The sequence below is a fragment of the Neospora caninum genome, chromosome V (genome assembly GCF_000208865.1).
Source record: "Neospora caninum Liverpool complete genome, chromosome V".
In the NCBI taxonomy this organism is placed as follows: domain Eukaryota; phylum Apicomplexa; class Conoidasida; order Eucoccidiorida; family Sarcocystidae; genus Neospora; species Neospora caninum.
In genome coordinates this window covers 792,401-809,116 of record NC_018391.1, presented here as the reverse complement: position 1 = coordinate 809,116, position 16,716 = coordinate 792,401, and the positions used below count along the sequence as shown (strand labels likewise).

Genomic DNA, 16,716 nt, shown 5'->3' with positions numbered 1-16,716 from the left:
TTCTTCTATTTGGAAAGGTTTAGTCCAAACGAAAAGTCCTGTCTCCGATTCGGGTAGAGGACGAGGGACGGTGCAACCACGCAGTTGCACGAGATCCGAAGGTATATGTATAAATTGAGCGTTCTTCTCCCTTTTCTTGAGTCGCCGCTTGGGAATTGTTTCAAAGCGGGCGCCAAAAGGCAGCAGAAGCAAAGGAAACGAAGAAGTAAACCGCGCAAGACGACTCTCGTCCTTGCGCGCAGGCAACGTAGGCTAACCGTTGCTCTGTTTCTGAACGAGTAAAGTAAATTCTGAGGAGGGTAGCTGGTGTCATTTTCTTCGAACTCGCTTGGTCTCCAGCCGTGCGAATCGTTCTGCAGCAAAAGGAGACAGGGTGGAGGCTTGGTATTCAGGAAAAGCGTCCCGACCTTTGTGCAGGTGTTCGCGTTAGGAGCCTTTTCCACAAGATGGAGGAGCTCTCTCGAACGGTTGTCCCGCGTTTTCTGGCTGCGGTAGAGGCGAAGGGGGACAGAGAAGTCACGGCAAAAGACCGGCTTTTTGCGGGCAGAAGGGAACATGCAGCAGCCACCGAGTTGCTTGGAGAAAATGCAGTGGTTCAGCAGTCCATGGCGGACGCCCGTCTCGCGCAAGCTCCGTCGGCACCCTGCTACGTGAAAATGCTGATTAGCAACCAACTCGCTGGAATGATCATTGGCAACACCGGACAGGAAATTAAACACCTCAAACAGATCACCGGTGCAAAAATCGTAAGTCTCGTTGGAAACGTCAAAGCCCAGACAGTCCCTTGCCCTCAACTGGATCTGCCGTGCCAGGATCTGCTTCTTCAGTCGGATGATTTCTGCGTTCCCCGGCAGACCCCTACCTACGCGGAGTTTTCAGTCAGGTTCCGCTGTCTTGTCATGCCGTCGGACACCGAGTGTGCTTTGCGCGGTCGCGACTTTTTGCTCGTTTTTTCTTCCGGGTACAGCGCAGAAATTACCGGTGACTTCTTTTGTGGATGTGGTGTGTTTGTGTGTGTGTGTGTGTGCGTGTGTCCCGTTTCCCGAACACAGGTCCTTTCCCCCCACGGCATGTACTTCCCTGGGACGACCGAACGGCTGGTGGCGGCCGAAGGCACGGAGCGCGCCGTGTTTCAAGTTGTCGACTGGATCATTGATCGCATGGATGAGCTGGCGCAGTTGGCCCCGCCTTCGCAACCTTCTTCCGCCGAGGATTTGTTGCGTCCAACAACGTCTTCTTTGAGCAGCGGATCTGCCGGCCTGCAGCCCCGTGCACTCGCCTGCAAAATTTGCGTTCCTCGCGCAGTGATTGGGAGCCTGATCGGGAGGAAAGGCGGCTATATTCAGTCGGTTCGCTTGGCTACTGAAGCGAACATCAACATTTCGCCACTCTTTGTGACCGCCGATGAGGCGTGTGCGGAGCGCGTCGTCACAGTTGAATCCACTCGGAAGCAGAGCTTGAGGACGGCTGTGTTCACGCTGGCGCGCAAGATCAACACACACCCCGAGAAGGCGACCTGCAAACATGTTTGCTACTATCGCAAGCTGAACTTTGAGTCGCCGCCTGCTGTAGCTGAGCGGGGACATCGACAGCCCCGGCCTCGGAATCAAATCCAAAACGCCATCTCTAGGAATGCTTTTTTCGACGCTGCCTCGGACGCAACGGGTCACAACGGTGACGTGGATCTGCTGTGTACATCCACCTCTTCGTCCTTTGGTGCGAACTCGATGACGTCTCGCAGTTCGCTGTCCAAGATCGGAGGTGGCGCGGGTGCGATTTCCTCTCACGACGAGTTTGGCGCCTTTGAGGCCTTTTCGATCGCGCACGCGCGTCATTCTTCGCGCCTCGTGTCCAGAACGAGCGAGAGCTTGAAGGCCTTTGGTCAGCATCCCTCCCAGCCTTCCCTGGATGCGTCCACTGGCGTGGACAGCGGCAGCGATGAAGGGGTGGTCTCTGCGACACGGGGCGAGCACCTTCCGGGCCGTCACCCAGCTGGGGGTATCTGTGACGCTCGCGCAGAGTTTCTGCAAAGCCCTCAGAAAACAACAGTCGTGAGGCGCGGAGAAATGAGTGCTCTGGGCGCGCCAGGCCGCACAGCTGGCGCTGCGGACGCTGCCGCAACTCTGCATCTCTATCTCAAGCAGGCCGCGTCCCTAGGTGGGGAAAGAGGACCGCAGGGACCGGATGCCGCTGATGGAGAGGGTGCAAACATGGACGTTTGCCACGACACGCCGTCGACGGTGTGCAGCACAGCGGCAGGGAGTATGGCCCGACTGGCGAGCATTCTTCAGTGCATTCAGGAGGAATCGGAGCAACACGAGTGGAAGGGCGCGGGAGCCTCGGGCGCGCCAAGACAGAGAAGCGGTCTGTCGACCAAGGCCACGGTGTCGACACTAGACGCAAGCGCTCCGGAATTTTTCCCTCTGAGGCCTAGATCAGAAGAGTCGCTGGGGGAGGCCAGAAAAACGGCCATGGGTACATCGCGCCGGACCTGTGGCGTCCGGGAAACCGCACTCGGTGCCGGGCTGCCTGCTGAAGAGGAGAGGAGGCATCTGGAGACATCCCTGCATCAGTCTACTGAAGGCAAGGCGGAGGAAGGACCAGAAGCGAGTAAGCAGTTCATTGAAATCGCAGACGTCCTCGAGTCTGAGAGAGCAGCAGAGACTAAAACATCCCTCGAGGTGCGTGCGAACCGACAGACGACTGCTTCAAAGGGTGTGGAATCTAAATCAGCAGATGTGGCAGATGGAACGTCAACGGAAGGTCCCCGTTCGGGGTTGATCAGGATCACTGCACTCTTCGATGAAGGTTTTATGGCCTTCATGAAGATGTGGACTCTCGCTCTTGTCTTGGGACTCGTCGCATTTATTGCAGCCAAAAGTTTTTTCGTTGAATGGTGACGCGAGACAAGGAGGCTGAGTGGAGACGTCCCCATGCCCTCGTCACACCGCAGAGATGGCTCCTGTGTACCTGTACAGGAGAAGCAACTGTTGGAAGAGAATCCATTTTGTTTTCCGTGAATGAAGAAGTACAACACCATCAAAAATCCGGTGTATTTTGGGCTGACGTGGCGCGCTACTTCATCGTGTACATACCTGTAGACATATATAATCTGTACGTGTATATGTTTTTTGGGCTTCCGAAAAAACATCAAGGGAACATGAGAGTATATGCGTGACATGTCTGTGGCAGGTCGTCCGCGCGGAACCTGTTCCAATTTTTACGGGCCAAGGAGCCGCTGCGGGAGATACATTTTATACCGTTGTGTGGGACCTTGAGGGAATGTTTGCAAGAGAGATTTTCGGCTCTGTGTGCACCGTGTGTTTCTCGTGAGAGTGAGAATCTGTTTTGTTTCATCGAACAACATGGAGTGCACCAGTTCCATGGTTCTCCCACGTATGTTACTGTCATGCATAGGCAGTTGGTCCAGTAGGAACAGAAGTCACCCGTGCGTGGGCATAACAAGCATCGCTTCTATGCGTTTCTGAATCGAAACAGTCTTGCTCACCTGAACACCCTCGCCTATATACTTTTAGGCTGTCACAGAAGCAAAGCGTCTGATGTTCTGGGCTGCCTGGGTGATGGATCTCGTAGCCACGTTCGTCGTGGGTTAGTTCTGACGACGGCAGTCTGCGGAAGAGTCCACACTAGATGTTCACGTAGCCGCTCAAGGATCACTCCGTCAGGGAAATCCGTGGCAAACGCGTGATGACTGACGGCATCGCTCGCAGGAAGATAGGAAGCGTTTTATTCACGGAAGTTCCTGGGCGAAATGAGTATGTAGAGTACGCACTGTCTTCTTGGTACCCCACCGGAGGAGGCATTTTGAGTGTTTGTCGTGCGAGCAGCGATATCACCCCGGTGCTACGTTTTGAATTCCATCGGCAATCAAAAGGCGCAGTTCGAAGTAGGGTGCTCAGCAGATTTTTTGCCATCAGTGCAAGGAGTGTGTCGAATAGAGACAGTTCGACGAACTCTCACTGCCATGGCTGCAGCAAGTTAAACAGCGGAGACTCGGCAGCTGTGAAACCTGGACGTCATAAGTAGCTCTTTCCTCGCAAATAAATTGCTCCAGAAGTGAGCGGTTTTATGACGGCCGATAGTTTTGTCCAGTTCTACGGACCTTAGAGAGGACGGACAGACCTCAAAAGCCCGTTCATCCATCCCTGGGATAAAGATCATTACCCCGTTTGATGCCAGGGCCTCATGCTCCGTGACCAGCTTTCTGCATTCTTGTGTGGAATGGGGAGTAGTCTTAAACCAAGTTGGAACTGGGATGGCACACTGTAAATGTTTGTACATTTGACAAAAGAAGCTGCAGAGTGGCTGAACTCGGCTGCTGTCTTGTTTTCGGCATGGCTTCTGGGCTGCTGTAGCAAGTGGATAGACGACGGAGCGGCGTTAGCTTCTGCCGGTTCAGAATCGCGTAGTTTAAACCAAATGCGGAGATGAAGAAAACACATTGTGACTAAGCATCTTTTCCTTACATTTTGAACCGATCCACACCTGCTGCAGCCAGGAGTCGAACCCCGATTGGTCACCTACTTGGAAAGTACTGTAGCCGGTGGACGACTCACGCGGGGCGGCGCAGGTTTGAAATAGGCACTGCCCTCTTTTTAGGAAGTATCAGTTTCTAAGGCCCTGCCTCTAAGCGAAAGAAGAGAGAGAAGACCATCCTTCGCTTCGCTGGAAAGGAATCAAGCACCACTTCCAATATCTACCAGAGGTTCATTTTACGTGTTTGCGTCGCGTGAACGCACGCGCATATAGGTAACGTTTGGCGCATCTCTAAGGTTTGCCTGTGCGTTTGCTTGTTTGTTACAAAAGCTGACGAGTCACACGTACTTGTATCTCGGCAGCGGGCTATATTTCGCAGGAAACCCCTGCATACAAACCTTTTTGGCTGGAAATAGAACGTAGACTCCCCAGCCACGTGCATATATATGCATATATACACACACAAGTAACTACGTAAGTATTTTCCTCTCAGGCAAACGTCGACGACAGTCCGGCTGGTGGCATTCGAAATATTGTATGTGGACGTAGTTGTACTGCTACATGCACTGCTTACGGACTGGCAGCTGCCAGGATCCGCGCAGGGTGGAACCGTGCGGTTGATGGCTTCTCGTGGTCAAACGGAACCGCCGAAGAAGCCACGGTTGGCAGAACGTTCCTGCTTCTTTCCGTCTCCCGCAGCTTTTCTCCCATCGATCTTTTTCGCGACGACCCTTCCCCGGGTCTTTCTGCATCGCGCTCGGGTTGGGAAGACGGCGGCGACATGGTACCGGCATTCTCGCGAAGTTGAACGGAGCTTTTGGTCGTTTGCGTCGAAAGTGGTAGACTCTTCCACTGCAGGGAAGGCAGCTACTAGCAGCTGCGTTCGTGTGCAGTTGGGCGTGTCTTCAGTCAACCCTTTGAAGCGTCGCCCGTTCCGTTTCGAAGTCATATATCAAATCGTGTGATATACCTGAGTCCACTGACACATTATCAAAATACGTGGCTTGGAAGTTTCTCGCATGTCATTAATAACGACTTTTTTCCCCCAGATCTTGTCTTGATTCGAAGAGCCCGCGAGTCTTCGAACAGGCAGGGCTGAGTAGATTGCATGTTCCTCTACGATGTAAAAAGAAATATAGCAGAGAGAAACACCAAACGTGCAGGCTCGTTATATATTTGATCCAGTCAGTGTCCAAGAAGACTACTCCGTACGTGCATGCTTCATTTGTCAAACGCGAATAGTCAACACGTGTTTTGGAATCGCCCCCGAGCAAATCGAAGAAATAACGATCGCCGTTTTTCTGACCACAAGATACACGAAGATACGCAGGTTTTCGGTGTGCCAAATCCCACCTGCAAAGCTACCTCATTTGGTTCCACTCCCGTTGTGCAACAGAGATCCTCTGTCTCATACGTTGTATTTTTACGCCCTCTCCAGTAGTGCATCGTACACCCTGTTGCTGTTCTTGTTTTCCCTGCGTGCTTTTGGCATCGCGAAAGTTCTGGAGTTTCTTTGATTTCAAGAGAGAAGCGCTGTGTCGGATATAGCAGCAATGCTCAACTAGACTTCCCTCTTGCGTACAAAATTCTAAACACTGGGAGACAGCCGGTTCATTTGTCCCAGAGCAAAGAGGAGGTGTTCTCTCCGCGGACAATGGACGACTTCACCTCGAACTCCAGTCCGGATTCCGCTGCGACACTAGACTGGCTGAAGAGTGTACGACGGCGCGAGAAGCCGCTGCGTTGCATTTCTCTACACTGCCCTGAAATGAATTCCACTCGCAAGACCACTTTCGTTTCGACAAAGACGTCGCTGTCTTCAGCCCACAAGCCTACGTGTAAAAAGAACAAGAAGCACGTGGGTCAGAAGAACTTCTCTAGTCTTCCGATTCAAACTCGAACAATAGGAGGTGCTCTAGGTTTCCAGAGATGCATCGAGAAAGAAGACGCCAGCAGAGGGACAAACGGCGAGGGGACAAGAGAAGAAAGAGAAGCCAAACACCGGCTGTGTCAGGGAAACCAACATAAGATGCTGGATGTGCACTCGCATTTTCTTCAGACGGACAGAGGACAGCGAAACTTCCATAACCAGCGCAAGCTGGCCCCGACGTCATCCCCCTCCCCTCCGGAGAGGGGAGACAACGGCGCTGACTTCCAAAGAAAAGCCGAGAAATCGAACGGGACAAGGGAGAACAGTTTTCGGGCAGCAGAGGACTCTGGGCGAGGCAAAGAAGACAGTTTGAGGAAATTGATCCACCAGGGCTTTCCTGGGGTGCCTGACCTGCAGGCAAAGTTCAACTCCAAGTGCTCGCACACTGCGAGAGAGCGCGAGAAGAGAAACACAGACAGGGAGGAACTTCCTGTCGGTGTTGAACGGAGAGTCGTGACTCTCTGGCGAATTCCGCATCGCGGTGATAGGACGATTGATAGGGCGTTGGTGTCACAAAGTGCCGACAGATGGTTGTACCGTGTTCTCTCGGGGGGAGAAATTCTTTGGTTTCCCAACTCACGAAACAATGCGCTCTCCTTAACTACGGAAGGCCCCTTGGCTACTGAACCCCCGGGGGTTTCCAGCATCGTCAAAGAAATGTCCCAGAGCTTGCGCCACTCTGGTGCCGGAAACACCCTCTTATTTTCGCCCAGTTGCCCAGTTCACAGCCTCAACAGAACAACCAGCAGGGACACAGCAGAAGGGGAACTCCACGTGTTAGGAGCAGATCAGCGAGACGACGAAGCGTCGAAGCTGTTTTGGGCGACGAAAAGCAACACGACTCTCCTCGAGCATGCTCAAAAGATCAGACACGTGCCTGCGTCTTCGCCCTCCGATTTCCCGATTGGTGACTCTCTGTATGCAGCATCGAGCTCCCCACTACCCCGTTTGTTGCCTGCACAGCATCGGAATCCTTCTCTGCAACTAGCGCGTCCCAGTCACAAGAGTTCTGAATTTTTGCTCGGCCACGAAGGAGGTGCTTCTTTCTCGTATGCCACGATCGCAGATGACGGCAAACAGTCGCATCCGTGGAAGACAATCCAAACACAGAACACGGAATCGTCTCCGCCATTCATTGCAGCCTCAGCTCCTTTCACGATTTGGAGAGAAAAAAGAGAGATCCACGCGGAAAAGGAACACAACGCGGGGCTGTGTCTCTGTGAGGTTGCCTTAAGCGCGTCGACTACAGCGGGGACATCGGAATCCACTCAGTCGTCCTCTGTTGCGACACCGGCCGAGATTTGCTCGCAGCCTTCACTTGCTTCGCTCGTCAAGTTCGCAGGCAGGGCGACGCGAGTCGAGGGGAGACAGAGACTGTACAGAAACACGTCAACAGTTCTGGGCCACGGCTTTTCAGGTAAGCGTGGACATGCACAAATCTAAATACAGAAAGCCGTGCCACATTCATAGAATGCGATTCAGAGAGAGAAACAGAGGGGTCGAACCCGAGACAGATATAACGGCCGATGGAGATGAATGATATATATATATATATATATATATATATATATATATATACCGCTACAACCGCCACACGCGGTATGGATCAAAATGGGGGGGTAGCAGGTACAGATGTCGATACATAGAGGTCTTGATCGGGATTATCCATCTTTACCCATCCGCACCTGCTAGATAGATCAAGAGTCTAACCCGTGCGAAGCGTGGCTGTAGAAGAGCAGGAATATAAGCATGCGGGCTGCACTGCATATCTACACCGGTAGCATCAGATGCACGTCAAAGTTACTCTGTCGCTTCAGTGCAAATATGCACACGGACAAATATCTGCATATATCTGTGCATATTTCGATGCACACTTCTGCGTTGCTCCGGTCCCCTCGCAGTCCACAGCTTCCGCACCTGTGTAGACGCGCATAAAATGTGGATAACTACGTGTGTGTGTGCGTTGTGTGTATGCGTATGTGCGTGGACGTGTGTCTCATCTTGCGCCTCATCCCGCTCCCCCAGGAGACGTGAAGATCTTCAAGCACCGCCACACTGAAGAGGTTTTCGCCCTGAAGACCGTTCTCAACGAGGAAGGCCGCATGCAGCGCGGCTGGCGGCTCTGCAGCTGGCGAGGCAGGCGGCCTTGCCCTCGGTCGTCTCCTGAAGAGCGTCTGCGCGGGGAACCGCAGAAAGCCACGGAAAAGGAAAACGCTGTCCCCGGCAAGACACACAGCAACGTCGGCGGCGCCGGGAATGCAGACCCCTTCGGAGAGCCACGAGGAAAGACGCGAGGCGAGACCGACGCCGCGAAAACGGTGAAATCTCAAACCCGCGGGACACCGAAAAAAGACAGTCGAGGCCCGAGAGGCTGTGGAGAGGTGCCGCGGCGGAAGAACCCGGAGTCACAGGGGCCCAGGAAGGCGCCCAAGGCATCTGAGGAAAAAGACAAAGATATGAGACGGGATTTGCAGGCCATCATGGGAGAAGGCGTGTACGCGTGTCTCTCTGCGGACCACCCGACGATCATCAAACTGGTCGAGTTTGTCGAAGACGACGAAGGCGTTCACTTGATCATGCCCGTGTGCAAGGGCGGCCCTCTGAGCCGTGCGAGTCTCCGAAGGTTTCTAACGGGATCGAACCCTTTCGGCGACGCGACCGCAGGGCCAGGCGGGAAGTTCAACAGGACTGACAGGGGCGATCCGGCGGCGCCCTGGCAAACCGAAAAAACAGACGAAGAAAGCTGGAGAAGTTGGGAACGAGTCGCGAAGAAGTTCACTTGGCAAATCCTCAAGGTGCCGCAGGAACACAAGCGCGTGCTTCGAAAAGGCTGATCGATCTCTCCGTGAATAATTACCTCCATATTCATATCTGTATATGCATGCATTGTATATACGTGTGAAAATCTCCTTGTATATACGATTGCACAAATAAAAGTGCAAGTCGGAGCCTTCAATACCGTTCTCTGTCGCCACATATGTATACATGAATGTGCAGATTCATGTTATCTTTCTTTCAGCATAATATCCTGGGAAATATACACTTACAGGCGTGAAGCAGCAAGAGACACACATCAGTAGACACTCATGTTTGACATATGCCTGCAGGCATGTACAGATGAATGCAAGGGGGTCTCGGCTTTGTAGCGAAGAGCACCTCTTTTCGCAGAGTTGTGTTGTTGCTCGTGCGTTCAAACCACATGCGCTGGTGTACATGCGTGTATGAAAGCCAAAAGTCTACATGTATGCCTTGGCGGAGCACTGCCTTGCAGGCCTTGAGGCACCTTCACACGCAAGGGATCATTCATCGTGACGTTAAGGCGCAGAATTTCTTGTTGGTGGAGCCCGCGCACCCAAAGCTGCTCGTAAGAATCCGTGTCCCTTTGAAAATGCGCACATCTCGCAGAGAAAAGATCTGGAGAGTCGTCTCCAAGAAACACGTACCAGCCCACCAAAAAGTCCAGTGTCACTTCTCTGGAGTCAGGCATAAAAAAATATCTTTGTATATCCTCAGATGCATACGTGCATATACTCGTACATTGTCAGCAGCGAGATGTTTGAAGAATGACACGAATCACCCGGGAATAAACTAACCTTCAGAACCAAACGTGTATATGTCGTATAGCACATCAAAAGGATGTATGCGTGCATCCCTGAGTACCTCTATAGGTGTGTACATGTGTTCATAAGATGGGCGTTTCGCTACTTTTCACCTTAGCGGATGGCCTTTCACACTGAATGTGGGAAGAAGTTTGTGAACTGCGTGGCGAGCGTCAGGCAGTTTCATAAATACGGATAACGCGTTCTCATCGCTGTCAGTGAGACACTCGAATTTCGAGGTAGTGTCGCAATTCCAGCATCCCTATTCTACGAAAAACAGCGGAATCACTGTTCGTCTGACGCACATGCCTGTTCAAGCATCTCCCTACGTGCTAGGAGTGTTTTCCGCTCCTGGTTCCGCTACGGTCAGGTGCACGTCATCGGTTCGGCGGTCCCAAGCCTCCCCTCCAAGGTGGCGATTTGTGTGCACGCAGCTGATTGATTTCGGGTTTTCGCTCTTCACTTCGACGAATGCGCTCAACCATCCCGACGACTTGGGTTTTTCCGAGCAGAAAGCCCGCAGCATGCAAAACGCAAAGGGGGGAGAAGGCGGTGAGTCGTTTCCGCCCTTCTCTCAGCCGAATCAGCCTCCACGGGATTCTCCCTTCCTGATCCAGGCCACGGTGACCCCCGAGGGAGTTGAACACGCGCAACAGAGGGAGGAAGGCACGTCGGTGTCCTCGACAAAAAACCCTTTTCCTCCGAGAAGCCCCACAAACCAACCTTCAGCTGCTGCCATGGCGTTAGAAGGGCGCACACCGGCGGTCAAGTGGGAAAGACAGGGAGGCGAGGAGGCGCCTCCCCACACGCCCAACAGCTGCCTAGGCGAGCGCTCTGTGACAGACATGGAGGTTTCCCCGTTGCAGCCAGGCGGGGAAAAGCGAAACGAAGAGATCCCCTTTATTCCTGACACCTACTTCCTCTCTTGCATGACACGCAACAACTGGAAAGGACCAAGTGCGCTCCTCAGCAAACGCATCGTCGGCACCCCAGGGTTGCATCCTCCAGAGGTGCTGAAGCATACCTCCTACACGCCAGGTAGGAAACAGAGCCGAGTTGAACCGAACGGGCGATTTGCCAAAATGTTACCAGCAGAAACGAGTCGTTCCTGGAGGGAGAACCAATGGGGAAAGTTGCTACCCGAGGTCGGAAGAAAACGGGGCGTGGAGCTCCGGAGGCAAAGAGACATGTCCAAGGAATCCTCCGACGAAAGTGACCCCGTAAATGGAATTCTTTTCCCCTCACTTTTAACATTTCAAGAAGGTAGCTAGGCAACTCTCATGCAAGGCGTTAAACTTGCTTTCAAAAGTGCAAGATGACCGTGTACAGGGTTTTTTACCGTAAGCGCGAACGTGTAACAAAATCTGCGCTGTGACAATCCGTGTGAATCTGCGATCTCAGCAACGGATATGTGGGGTCTAGGCCTCCTCATTAACGCTCTCTTGACGGGATCGCTCATGCCTGAACTTGCCAACAATGGCAACCTTCTCTTCGACGAAATGCATGACAGGTCAGGTTCTCGGGGAACACGGGAAGATCTCTAGGCAAACACTGCGGATGCATGCTACACATAGCGGTAAGACCACGGAGAGAAACACGTGAGGCCTCCCCATATATATATATATATATATCTGCGTGTATGCAGATGATCATGCACCTCGAATCATCTGAGATGTCACATGTAAACGATTTTGTATGTCTCTCCAGAACGAAATAGGTACACGTTCCACAGAACCTGCATGCACATATATGTGAAGGCAGTTATGCATGTAAGTGCTGCCGAAAGATAAAATAGAGGTAGATGCAGATGCATTTGGAGGCTTCACGCGTTTTTGCAGATGTAGGCAGTACAGATTTACGCCGACCCGACACGCACGTATGTGCTGTGTCCACGACTACACGGACCTATCCGCTTCTCTGTCCAACTCCTATCTCTATTTATGTTGTATTTATATGTATACGCAAGAGGGCGTCGGGCTGTGTATCTACACACACAGGGAGTGTTTGGAGAGCGTTTGCCGGTTCTCTCTCCTTGTACCCAGGGTACTAAGTCCAGCTTGTCGCGATTTTCTCGAGAAGTGTTTGAGACGGAGACAAAAGATGAGAATTACAGCAGCGGAGGCTCTTCACCATCCGTGGCTGCAGGAAGAGCGACTGGAAGAGGAAACTAAAATTCGTCTTCTCGTTCAATGTGCACAACACACCGATTCGCCCATCCGCAAAATGATTGATAATCTGCGAAGGTAATACCGTCGATGAACGAACGAAGACAAGTCCGTGAAATCTTGTCGCTGCATCTGTTCGTTTGCCAACCCTACTTTCATTCCTCTCTTGTGCTGTCGCGAGATCCAGCAAGAAGTGGAATGAAGGACCTTGATCCGTTTTTTCATCCTTTCTCTGCAGTTTTCCTCTGCAGTCGCTCTTCCACCGCCTCTTCTATCTTCTCCTCGCTTACGCCTTGCCGCCCTCCGAAATTCCCGAGGAAGTTGAAGTTCTGTTCTACGCCTTCGATAGGTCCAGTAAGGAGCGCACACTGCTCATACGAGAATATATGCATATCTATGTATGTACGTGAGCATTTATGCATGCGTTTACTCAGCTTGCACGCGTATCCGGAGGGGCCAGGGTTTGAAGATACAGAGAGACTGGCATGAAAAACAATACTTTTTATCAGTCTTAATCCTCGGCCTGTCTGTTTATATGCATTCGACTTTTACGGTGCGGGGCACTCTCTCTGGACGCGAAAAAGGCGCGTCAGCACGGTAGACATCCGTTTATAAATAGTAGATAGATACATAAATGTAGTGGTGTAACTGATTGCGTTGGTGGAGAAACGGTTTGTGTGTTTATACACATATATCTGTCGAGAGACAATGAGACATTTGTTTGAGCAGCTTGTTGGCTTCATCGGGCGCTGCTTGACCTTCGTCGCTCCTCTCTTGTCTTTCCAGAGAGGGGCATGGTTTTCTACGACGACTTTGTGTCCACACTAAGAAGCCTCGATCTCTCCATTCGAGATCCCGAAGCGCTCGAGATCTTCACCTCCATGTACACCTCAACGCGGACGGTTTACAGTTCCACTGGTTGTTGCCTCCACCAGGCTGTTCACGCTCTGGAGTTCACGCCTTTCCTTGCAGGCGTAATGGACAAGCAACTGCTTCTGCACGCCGTAAGAGAGACAGGAGAAATGCAGGACTCTCAAGAGAAGTGAACCTCTCCCTTGCTTGCATGCATGCACACCTGCATGCCGAATACCTACACGTGGAAAGACACATAAACATGTAAACATATATATATATATATATATATATATATATATATATATATTAGTATATGTAGATAGATGTAGGTACCAATAGTTATGCTCCCGAGGGTTGCGTCTGCATGCATGTATTTACAAACGTATATGTAGAGAGATCTGTACGCCTTTCTACACATATAATGAACGCCAAGCTGCCGTTCTTTGCTTTTCCTGGCGTGGTATCTACTCTTGAGGTTCTAGCGTTGAAACGGGAAGAAAGAAACGAGACAATTGATTTCTGCAGCTTGAGCAGTACCGATGCCTGCAAGTGCATGTTCCCTACAGAATTAAATGCCAGCATATGCATGAACAAATTTAGACGAACAGACGCATATCTGCACATGCATTAAGCTGAGTGTTTGGGCCGGAAGAGTGCACCAGTTTTTTCTTGTTCTCGCGGCAACGCGTGCATTGACGATAGGAGAGACAGGCTCACGAAGTATGCTCCAAGCCGGTGACGTGTTTGTGCCAAACTGCATTTTCTTTTGCGTAGACATTCTCACGCCGTTGCTCCTCTGTTTCCCGCAGAACTCCCTGAGGCGCCTTTTCTGCCGACTGGATCCTTCGCGGAAGGGGACTGTGGCTGTGGGCCAGGTGATCTCCCTGCTGGGGTCGGAAGGCGTAAGTCGAACTTTTTGCGCTTTCTTCTAGACTTTCGTCAGTGCATGGCGATCGCGCCTCCAGATTGCTCACCCTTACACACCACAGTTGCGCCGGATTCTGTCAAACAGTTGTCTTTTGCGCGTCGAGGCCACCTAGAAAGGGACGGCAAAAGGCACGCGCGTGTATCTCTACCACTCCTACACGCAGGCACCCCCTCCATTCAGTGTCGATGCGCTGGGGATGAACAGAGTTTGCCATTCAAACACCACACGTCACGAATTCCACAGGCGGTCGCGTGACGCCGAGCTGTCCTGCGCATCAGCCTTAACGTATTTCAACACTCAGTGCAGCGTGAGCGGCGTTTTCGAACAGCCAGAATTGTCTTCCTCACCGTCGTCGCAGTACACCTTGTGATGGAGAATGCGTTGATATAATCGCCGCACACGCGCTCAGCTTGTTGTTGAGAGGCCGTCACGAGCCCGAAACGATAACTTCGAAATCTAACGACTTGCCGTAGCACCATCACACACGAATATTTTCCCCGTTGAACCGTGGACGATTGACTCATGGTTATTCGAGTAAGGTTTGATGTTCTGTGCCACCCAATCTAAAATCGTCAAGTCCTAGCCGTTTATTTACACCTGGTAATCCTGCTTCAGTTCCTCGTATCTAGTTTTTATGCATTGACTGATTGGGACCAGACCGAAAAATAGTTTACCGGTCCTAGGATGTAGGGCGCGGCGACTCGTGAGAAGACGCCTTCCCGAGCCTCAATCCATACTGGTATGGTGTTCATTTGGTTCTAGTTCCACAGTCGTTATCATCTTAACTATGCTCTGCTAACACTTTACAACTTGGCTCCGGCAACTCAAACATTCCAGGTCTATAAACTTGTAGCCCACTCATAGTATATATACTCCCCAGAAAAAGCTTAAAAATAACCCTGCTTTCCAAAGAAGTCTTGGGTTTTTCTTCGCTGAAGTCTGAAAGAGACGGCTCCTGCGATCTTCGGTGCTCGGCACTGATCTGACCCCTGGGCGATTGAAAAAAGAAACAAAGAAAACGCCCCCCTGCGGCGTAGATGCGGTAGCAGCCTCACGCGCGACAGGAGGGCCGACACACCACAGGGGAGCTCTCATCGCGCTGAGACGGAGGAAAGTGAGACGTTCCTCAGGGTATTCCAAGACGTTCTTCTCACCGCCTTCGACCAGAACGTGTGGCGTGTGTGGATCCAGAGACTCCGAGACGAGTTACGGCACTACTTGGCGGAGATGGGCATACAAGCGACGAGCGCGTTCTCCTTTGAGGAACTCGCTATTGCGCTTGAGGTGAGCCCTTCACTTTGTAACCGCGCGAAACGTGCAAACACCTGGTTTACATGGTAGAAGAAAATACCCAACTTTTGATGGCAGAGGCACAGCGGCGCGGCCTCCCGAACGCAGAGCAAGAGAAAGGATTTTGCTCGTTACCTCTGTGCCGTCGTTTCGGCCACAGTCTCTTGTTTTCCTGCTAGAAAAAGGGCGGGGAGAAGCAGCAGAATCGGTCCCCCTTGCCCCATACACAGTGTCTCTCTCTCTTCATAAACATGTAGTGCGTGAGAGCGATGGGGAAGTGACGGAGGCAGAAGCGAGTTTGCTGTTTGCTAGCATCCGTCTGAGACGACGTGGACCCCTGCTCGAACGGGGGAGAAGGGCCATGTGGAAAGCAGGGACAAAACGCACCAAAGCGGACAGAAAAAAAGGTAGAAACGCAGAAGTGCCTCCGTTTCCCAGTCGTGGAACTCTCAGAAGGACAAGGCGCCAGAGGTGTGAGAGTCCAGTTTGAGAAAGGAAAAGAAGACAAACGAAAACGGGAAACCCATTGCAAAAAAAGGTACGAAGGTTTCTCTGAGGTTCGCGAGGGAAAGGCCTGCAGCAAAGGGGAGTTCTGACTTCGACGGGTGGTTCTCTTCGAAGCTTAACTGATTTCTCTGGCAGAAAAAGAACGGATTGACGACCCTCGGCCGCCGATCCGCTGGTTTAGTTCGTCAACAGGCGTTACTCTCATCGCCCGAAAAGCGATGCCAATCCTCCCAGCGCCGGAAGGTAAGCGGTGTCTGAAAACACTCAAGCGTTTCGTTTCTGTTCACAGAAGCCGCTCCGACAACTCGACGAGAGGCATGCGTTACCTTCGTGTTCGGACTTTGTAAAGCCCGCCGCAAGCACGCGAAAGTCTGGCGTTTCTGCGGATGCGTTCCAAAGGTTCTCCGGTTTGTGTTCGGCCGGCAAAGCGGTTTGGATACAGTAGGAATTGGCAACAACTTCGATTGGTCGATTGATCTGTCTTCAGCAACCTGGGGCTTCGTCTTCCATCGTTTCAGGCGCAGGCTCTTTCGATCCGAAAAAGGGCCACATATCCTCACGCTTATGTTATGCCGGTCAAAACCATCGGAAGCGTTTGGCTGTGTCTCCTGCCCTAACTCCCCGAAATGAAGGATCTTTTTCGAGACTTTTGCTTTCTGCAGAACGGATGCTCTTCAAACTGTCTGAGTCGCTTCCTGTGGAAACCCCTCAACTTCCTCTCTGCATCAGTGTCTCCTCGGCAAAGGACGCGTCCTGAGGGAACCAAAGGTCTCCCCTGAGGAGAGGTTTTGCGCCCACAAAAACGAGAGAGAGTCTCTTGAATTCTCACCTCAGACCCTCGCAAAAACACCCGAAAGACAATACACGCGAATAGCCTTCAACAAGGTGTGAAACAGATGCAACAGGATTTCTTCTCTCATGAAGCGCGACTCCCATCAATGAATT

At 51.9% G+C, this 16,716-nt stretch overlaps 3 protein-coding genes across 3 annotated transcripts; all 3 read left to right on the top strand.

The window, feature by feature from the left end:
• Window positions 1-446: 446 nt before the first annotated feature.
• NCLIV_013100 (putative KH domain-containing protein) lies at window positions 447-2,900 on the top strand (the record flags this gene model as incomplete). The annotated part of the gene is made up of 2 exons (XM_003881501.1): window positions 447-746; window positions 1,053-2,900. The coding sequence occupies 2 exons, from the start codon at window positions 447-449 to the stop codon at window positions 2,898-2,900; spliced, it is 2,148 nt and encodes a 715-aa protein (XP_003881550.1).
• Window positions 2,901-7,084: 4,184 nt separating this feature from the next.
• NCLIV_013090 (putative protein kinase (incomplete catalytic triad)) lies at window positions 7,085-9,261 on the top strand (the record flags this gene model as incomplete). Its single annotated transcript, XM_003881500.1, has 2 exons — window positions 7,085-7,844; window positions 8,453-9,261. 2 exons carry the CDS (start codon window positions 7,085-7,087, stop codon window positions 9,259-9,261), a joined length of 1,569 nt encoding a protein of 522 aa, XP_003881549.1.
• An 802-nt stretch (window positions 9,262-10,063) lies between these two features.
• NCLIV_013080 (hypothetical protein) lies at window positions 10,064-15,741 on the top strand (the record flags this gene model as incomplete). The annotated part of the gene is made up of 8 exons (XM_003881499.1): window positions 10,064-10,095; window positions 10,397-11,064; window positions 11,428-11,536; window positions 12,430-12,545; window positions 12,978-13,195; window positions 13,856-13,948; window positions 15,166-15,258; window positions 15,718-15,741. The coding sequence occupies 8 exons, from the start codon at window positions 10,064-10,066 to the stop codon at window positions 15,739-15,741; spliced, it is 1,353 nt and encodes a 450-aa protein (XP_003881548.1).
• Between the last annotated feature and the right edge of the window lie 975 nt (window positions 15,742-16,716).